At 37.1% G+C, this 8,441-nt stretch overlaps 1 protein-coding gene across 1 annotated transcript; it reads left to right on the top strand.

Moving 5' to 3' along the window:
- Nucleotides 1-17: 17 nt before the first annotated feature.
- Nucleotides 18-7,224, top strand: LOC140772576 (uncharacterized). Its single transcript, XM_073114716.1, has 8 exons — nucleotides 18-567; nucleotides 1,639-2,165; nucleotides 3,162-3,212; nucleotides 3,303-3,410; nucleotides 6,390-6,485; nucleotides 6,586-6,687; nucleotides 6,767-6,826; nucleotides 6,930-7,224. Exons 1-8 carry the CDS (start codon nucleotides 60-62, stop codon nucleotides 6,993-6,995), a joined length of 1,518 nt encoding a protein of 505 aa, XP_072970817.1. The 5' UTR covers nucleotides 18-59; the 3' UTR covers nucleotides 6,996-7,224.
- The last annotated feature ends 1,217 nt before the right edge of the window (nucleotides 7,225-8,441 follow it).

The raw sequence follows: 8,441 nt of genomic DNA, 5'->3' as shown, positions 1-8,441 counted from the left end.
CCAAACGCTTCCACTCTCGCCGCCATCCCCAACCCCCCACCCCGCACCCCCCCCCCCCAATGGCCGCGAGATTCTTCACGAGAACCAAATCGCCATGGATGCGTCTCCTCTCTCGTCGGCCGACGCTCCTCCAAACCCCTAGCCGCATCACGCCTCCTATCCTCCCGACTACGTTAGAGTTCTCGCTCCACGACTCGTTTGGCTTCGTCTCCTCCCGCCGTTTCTCCGCGAGCGCCGCGGGGATATCCGGCGACCGAGTAGTGCAGGAGCTGCTGGCCGAGGTGGAGAGGGAGAGGCAGCGAGAAAGGGAGGAGAAGAAGAAGGCCGGGATCGACGTGGAAGAGGAGGAGGAGGAGGAGGATTACATGGGCGTGGGGCCGCTGATCGAGAAGCTGGAGAAGAGGAAGGCGAAGGAGATCGAGAATGTTGAGCAGTTCTGGGAGCCCACTGACTCTGAGAGCGACGACGACGAACGTTACTCCCCCGACGAAGTCAAGAGGCGGCTCGACGAGTTCGAAAAGAAGTGCAAGCGTCACGGCGAGCTACTCAAGAATTTTGCAGAAGCTGGTACTCATTTTTTTTTTTTTGGTTTAATTGTTTGATCTACTACTGCATCACTTATGCTTTTTGGAAAGGAGGTTCATTTGCTCGATTAATTGCTTGACCAATATGTTTTACAACTAGGAAACTCTACTCACATTTCCATATATCTATTTAATGGTCTCTTATAAATGCATTATTAAACATAAACTAATCAGCTATCTCCATTGGCAAAATGTGGCAAGAATCTGTTCTGTTTGGATCCTTAACGTGTTTGGAGACCGTTATTCTTTTTATGTTTTCTTTAACATGTCCATGCTTAATTGTGGATCTCTTTACTGGGTTCATATGCATGTAGAGTTGCATTAGCAAATGATTTCCCATTTCAATTTTTAAGATTGATACTATTTCAAGGTAAGGTGTTCACTACTTCTATAGATTTCATGTTACTGGTGAATGGATGAATCGTAATGATGAAAAACCGTTAAATACTGGTGTTCACTATGAGGACATGATTGTTTTGATGGTTGTTTTGGGAGTTTTGATGGCCATACAATTGATATATGTGTTATTGTCTACTGAAATAGGAAGTAGTGGCAATGTTCTGATATATATGTCCTTCACATAATTGGTTATGATTAACAAATAAATAGTAAATGTTCTCCTTCTGTTACGCTCATGCTTAGTTTCCTGTTTAATCAAGATATGGCTGGGATTGTAGATACACAGGGTCATTTCCATTGATCTTTTAAGCACATATGTAGCTTCAATGTCCGTCAAGGCTGTACTTTGATTTTCGGTTTGTACCTCACTATGTACTGACTGGTAAAATGTGGAATTAGTGGCTTGGGTTGCATAATGCATGTGGATTGTATTACAAGTTTCTTGAATAATTTAATGGGCAGGATGATGATAAGGTTCTGAGAGTTCATTGAAGTTTCAAGGTTGAGATTCTCTATTGTAGTCAAGTTATTGCATGCCATGTACTCACTTTGTGTGCTTAGCTTTCAAATTTTCAACTGCTTTTGAAGAACTTGCTAGACTTATTCTTATGAAGCACTTCCTGCTAAATATTCTGTTTTGTTCCTAATGTAACAGAAACTCTTGATGAAGCTCACAAATGGATGACTAAAATTGACAAATTTGAGCAGCGACATTTGAAATTGCCCTTGGAATACAGGGTTATAGGTGATATGATGAATCGTCTAAAGGAAGCCACAGGAAAGGACAGATTTATTCTTCTTCAAAAGCTAAACCGAGCTGTGAGGATGATGGAATGCAAAGAAGCATATGACCCAAATAACCCTGCGAATTTTGGAATTATTCAACACCAACAAGTTGGTTCTCCCGATGATATAGTAGACAATACTGGATTTGAAAAGGAGAAACAAATGATCCAAGGGGCCGCCTTAGAGGAAGATGATGAAGATTTCTCTGAATCAAAAGAGAGGGATGATATACTGATAGAGAAAATCAATGCTATAGAAAAGAAACTTGAGGAGAAATTGGCAGATCTGGATCATACTTTTGGTAAGAAGGGAAGAGTTCTGGAAGAGGAAATTAAGGATTTGGTAGAGGAGCGAAATTCTCTAACAGAGAAGAAAAGGAGACCTCTTTACCGAAAAGTAAGTGATACTACTGTCATAAATCTTCTTGTAGAAGATAGATAATGACAATTTATTCTGAAGAAAATCATTTCTATAGGTCACATTACTTATGATCCCTGCATCAGGATTTTAACTATCAGTTTGGTTCCATTATATGTATGCATTTTTTGTCACAAATCTCATGGAGTATAATTATTGAAAGTAATTTATGTTATTGCCCTCTTGAAGTTATCTTATATGATTGCAGAATGTAAAATGTATGTCACCATTATGAAGCTTTCAAGTTATCTAATTTTCTTTGGACCACTCTTCTTTCAGATCTTCATGTTTGTTAGTTTTGCAAGATTTATCCTTACACTGTCGGGCCCTTTGACTATTGTACAGTAAATGTTTATGAATGCTACTTACAGAAATGGCGGTGCATGCAATACAAGGGCTGTTTAGTGATAATTGGAATGCGAAGGGATAAGAGATTACATTCTTTTATTTTGAACGAAAAGAGGCCTTCTTTTGGCCAACCTATTGTGACCCCCTCCTCATTCTATTAGTTGTCCTCTTCTTCTATGCACTCTTGTCATTTTATTTTCATTTGTAAGTTGCTGGCAGAATTTCAGTTATGTTAGTGAGTTTATGGTAAAGTTACAGCTCTGTCCTGATCTCCATAGTAAAATTCTTGTCGATTATATTGCAACATTCTGGCGGGAAAAGGAGGGGTAACCTACCACACCTGCTACTATGAGCACCGATGGTTTTTACATGTTTGTTCTCTAAAATGATATATAGTGAGATAAATAAAGATTTTATACCCAAAAATAACCATCATATTAGAACCAACTTCATGAAATTACTTGCAAACTTATTCTAGTTTTGTCACTATTATGTTACCTTCTAATTTTTTTTCCTGATATAATTTCCTAGTCTGCTCTTCAGCTTTTTTTTTTCCCTTCTGTATGACAGTCATAGGAGTTAATACCTTGTTTTGCAATTTAATTAATTTCTGTTTTTATAATACAGGGTTTTGATGTTAAAGTGATTGATGTTAATCGGACATGTAAAGTTACTAAGGTGAAAACCCTTCTCTTTTGCTAGTTTTCTTTTACTAGATGTAATTCATTCCTTCTTAAATGCTTGTTTCTTCTTTCTTTTATGCTTTAGGGGGGACAAGTTGTAAAGTATACGGCACTGCTAGCTACTGGAAACTACCATGGAGTAGTAGGTTTTGCCAAAGCTAAAGGTCCAAATGCAAAGATTGCTATCCAGAGGGTATGCATCCAATTACTTTACACATTTACTAATGTAGGAATTTTTGTTTGTCATGGTTGATTGATTTCCTGTTTATGTCTATATGGTTCATGGTGCTCTTTAAGGCAGCTGAAGTTAGACCTAAAGTAGCTAGAGTTCATATTTCAGGCATTTTATGTTTTGATTTAGTGTTTGGCCTTGGATGGCACACTTTATATTCTATTCTCCTATTTTGATGATTCATTGGCCTCAATATCTTTGATCTTTCTATCCATGTATCATGGTTGGTCTGCTGCATAGAGCTTGATAATTATTGTACTACCCAGTCACACGATCATACTACATCTTATGCATCCAGTGATGGTTTGTAGGTGCAGTATCTACTGCTTCATTAACTACTATTTGAGTGAGGCAACGGAATTGAGGATTCGCTTGTAAATACTACAGGAATGCTAGACACTGTTTTACTCTACTTTGGGTATGAACTGATGCTCTAGTTGCTCTGATATGTCTTGCCCAGAAGTTGCAAGCAATGAAAGTCTAGGTTTATAATAGTGTAGGCGGTAGGTAGGGCAGTAAGGACCACTATAAACAGAGGTCAGAAGAGAACCAGTGTGAAAGCTTAACAGCTCAAAAATTAATTAAAGAGAATAACTAATTAATACCTCAGAAATTTTTAAAGGGAGGAACAACTTAATAAAATAAAAGTCAACTAATACATAACTTAAAATTACTGAGAGCACAATAATCCATTAAGGTCCATCGATTTGGTGAAATCTACAACTAATTTAAAATCCAAGGTCATTGAATGATATAACATGATACAAAATGCTAAGATCGAAGCATATAGGTCATATAGAGTGCCTAAATGGGCTTCTCCCGAGGTAGATGTCACGATTTGAATTCGAAATCATGATCGACTATGTACCTCAATAGGCTTGAGATACACAAAGTTTTAATAATAATTATCCAAATCGACAATATAAAGAAACTCTATAATTAATAACTCAGAAGTAAAGAAATCCAAGTAGACAACAATGTCTTCCAAAATAATGTTAAACAACTAAAGAGGCAAAATAGAAAAGTCAAATCCTAAGTGGAGGTAAAAGGGGTCCCGGTGCACCACATTAACTCACAACGCTACTCAACATTTAAAATCTTAATGGAGAGTTTTATGAGTCAATAACTTTAGCTCAATTGATGAAGCTATTCAAAAGCCAATAAAAACTAGAGTTCTTGTAACATGATTTAATCAAAGCTCAACAATCAATAACAATAAATAACATACTCATAACATGAATAATAAAGTACAAGTAATAAATACTGTGAGTAACAAGCTAATAAGATTCGCAAATTTTAATATGTGGAACTTCTCAATCTTAGTAAATATCATATATCTTAATTTTAATTTATGTTCGTAGATTCACATCAACTATAAGTCACTTCGAGATGACGTTTAGATTTTTTTTTTCTTACATTTGATCCGGTTAGAATCACTAGAATATGTTTCTATGTGGTAAATATACCATGTCTCTTGTTATTATCATTGAAAGAGATCAGAGTTGTCTTAGAAAGAATTTTGGGCTAGCCTAGAACTGTTCACTAACCTTGTCAGAGTAACATAAATAGATTACCATATGATCAGGAATAGATATGTTCTCTAAGTTTTAATATAGACTTGAGTCACCATGGAGAGATGCACGAAAAATATTTAGTCTGAGATTGTTTAAAGCCATACCTACTCATAATCAATGTTCCACTAAATGCATGAAGATTAACATTTCACGAAGTATAACATAGCATAATGCATGGAATATAATATTACAGAATATAACATACACTATGGCATAATTACATGAAATACGAGATGGGTAGAAAAACGTGATTGAATCCACTCACCTGTGGTTCACATGGAATAGCTCAATTCAATTATTTGTGTTCAAGTAAAATTTTTCACCTTAATCCATAAATAAATTTATATTTTAAATTAACAGTACACAAACAAGACTTAGCAAGCTTAATGAAGGTATTAAGGTGACAGGGACGCGAGGTTGATCCGAGATTACCGGTCGACAAATCACTTTGATGAAGCCCAACAACTAAAAATGGTAAAAACATTTTAAAAGACTTGCTAGAAATGAAATTAACTTTGTGGAGAGCAAGAGTATTCACAGATGGTTCAAGTGGTGGTTTCCAATTGCCCTCCGATATCAAAATTCGATAATAATGACTTTGGTGACGAAAGGAGGAAGAAGGACAGGGATGGGTTGGTTAAGGAGAGAGGAGAATAAATGAAAGAGAAGGCACAGCACATGCAACACCATGTGACCCTCCCTCAGTTTTCTTTTTAAATTTTCTGGATATTACAGCAGGTGCCTACAAGGCAAAGATTGCCAGTTTTTTAGAAACAATTCTTTTTATCACATTCATGTAGTGATTTCCAGAGTTGCTATGATGTGCGCATTTGGGCAGTTTACTAATTCACAGATCCACTTTTCTGAATTACATAATGGTGTGCATACTTTCTGTCACCACGTGACAATGAAACTGTTGTATAGATGTAGAACCTTGAGTTAATTAAGACGTTCACATCATGCTAAGCATGTAATTTTTTAACTAATTAACAACAGTTACCAGTTATATGGCAAATGATGGTCGAGAATCCTTATGTAAAGTTGTAAACTAAATTTTATTGTCAGATTCTGATAAAGATGTTTAGCAAGAGTGCGAGACGATATACTCATGTGATCTACGCCTATATGGATAGGTACTGCCGTACTGGCTGTTTCTTAGTCAAGGAAGGGATCTAGGTCACTTATGGCTGTAATTGTAGTACAAGAATATATTATGGATTTACTAAGGTTATGATGTTTAGCATTGCCATTTTCAACTTCTAGTGTAGCTGAAGGGCTGTTATCCAGGTACTTACTTTAAAATGCTCATGAACATTATCATTTCTACAAAAATAGGCAAATCTTCATCTTCTTCTCTCATTTATAGGCATATGAGAAATGCTTCCAGAATCTACACTACATGGAGCGATATGAAGATCATACAATTGCACATGCAATTTATACCAAATATGAGAAAACAAAGGTGCTACAAGTGCCAACTCTAAATTGCCTTCTGTTTTCTATGACTAACTTTGTTCCAGAGAATTATATGTTGAGAATCCCAATTTTGCAACTTTTTTTAGATATATCTCTGGCCTGGACCAATGAAAAGTGGGATGTCGGCAGCTAGCAGGACTGTTGAAACTGTACTATATTTGGCTGGTTTCAGCAATGTCAAGTCAAAGGTACAATACTACTAATCAAATCTTTCCCTATGCTTCCATTTTCATATGAAAATTATATCATATATGATGCTTCTTGTAGATCATCGGCTCTAGGAATCCACTTAATGTTATGAAGGCTCTCTTCAAAGCATTGAACGCTGTAAGTAGAATACTGCTCGAACTCTGCAGTTGCATTTCCTCTGGTAAAAATATTAAGGGATCTTTTCAAAACTTATTTTCCTGATATCATCTTTATTCTGTAGATTGAAACTCCCAAGGATGTCCAGGAGAAGTTTGGACGAACTGTCGTAGAGTCATACTTATTGTAGTGCCCTGACATGAGTTACCAGCTACAGCTCAGCTTCCCTCGTCTTGATGGCTTTTTTACCTCATTGGTGACAAACAGCACGACTTTCAGATGAGCAGAGCCTCTTGATCCTTTTTGGGATTCATATTCCTTTTGTACTGACTATCTATTTAATCAAATGGATAGATCCTAATTGTAAAAAAAAAAGGATTAAATTTGTCTTGCCAGCAAGGTGATTTCACTTTTCATGATGCTCTTCCTGTATTCCTTTAATTTAATAAACCCCCGTCCCCTCAAGGAATAAGAATATGTTTATTCTAGAATAAGTCTCTTTATTATAGTATAGTAATTAAAGACCTTATCTTATTTTAGTATACTATTTCAACATTCTCTCTTATCTTATTCTATACAATTTTTTTAAAATTATTTATTAATAATCTAAATTATAATTTTACGCTTTGAGATGATAACACATTAGTCATATAATTGCTATCTCCTCTCTTTCTCCTCTCTAAAAACAGTCTCGTATACTTGCACAGTGCAGGGTAACCAATGCCCTCAAGCAATCTGGTGCACTCACATGCCCTCCAATAATCCATTACCAGTTGTGATATCTCTACCGTTGCCAAGACCACCTATGTCAAGATCATTGGCTCTCCCTCCTCCGTCGTTTGCAAGAAGTTTGCATTCCACCTCCTCCACTAGCTCAACCTTACTTCAAACCTCTATGACGTGCTCATCTTTGGCCTCTAATTCGATCTCTCCTCCCTCGACCTTAAGGTCCCCACCGTGGCCCTCTATTTTCTCTCCTCCCTCCCTTCTCACCTCCTCTTCGATTCCCACGTCGCCCTCACCGTCGTATTGACCTCCCCTTCCCCATCCCTTCACCTCATCGCCGTCTTTGCCTACAACGATCTTGTCCTCCTCTATCATGCCTCCTCGCCCTTCCTTGACTGCGTCTCCCTATGGTGGGGCAACATCACTGCCCTCGCCCTAGCTCTCGATCACTCCGACGCTATCGCCAAGTCCACATGCAGTAGCATCAATGAACACCCGAGTGTAGGGTTATAACCCCGCATAGTACAAGATAATATTCTGCACACCCGAGTGAAGGGTTATAACCCTGCATTATAACTCACAATGCGGAGAAGTCCGTAGTAGAAAGGCCCCCATACTATTTACTATTTAACATATAGTTAAGGGTATTTTCATCGCTAGGTTTAAAACATCATCAATTTTCAATACAATTTCATTATTTTAATATCAACTTCATATCACATCAAATATAATTATTACACCTTATACTACTATTAAACTAAATATTATAATAGCTTATACTAGGTATTATTAGCCCTCTTCTTTTGGTATTAAAAATTAGAATACTTATACCTATTACACCCTTATTCTACGACTGAACGAGGGAAGAGAAATACGCAAATCAAGTAGTCAGTCAATCTAGTACTTGTTA

The sequence above is a fragment of the Typha angustifolia genome, chromosome 12, assembly GCF_048772165.1.
Source record: "Typha angustifolia cultivar Huaian chromosome 12, ASM4877216v1, whole genome shotgun sequence".
NCBI classification, from domain to species: domain Eukaryota; kingdom Viridiplantae; phylum Streptophyta; class Magnoliopsida; order Poales; family Typhaceae; genus Typha; species Typha angustifolia.
The sequence above is the reverse complement of the archived record's forward strand: the minus strand, read 5'-3'. Positions and strand labels throughout refer to the sequence as shown.

Bases quoted from the DNA above. Each gene is read 5' to 3' on its own strand.
- LOC140772576 (XM_073114716.1), top strand. From the start codon at position 60: ATGGCCGCGAGATTCTTCACGAGAACCAAATCGCCATGGATGCGTCTC. The intron at 3,411-6,389 runs GTATGCATCCAA...TCTCATTTATAG, and splicing joins CAAAGATTGCTATCCAGAGG to GCATATGAGAAATGCTTCCA. The intron at 6,486-6,585 runs GTGCTACAAGTG...AACTTTTTTTAG, and splicing joins CCAAATATGAGAAAACAAAG to ATATATCTCTGGCCTGGACC.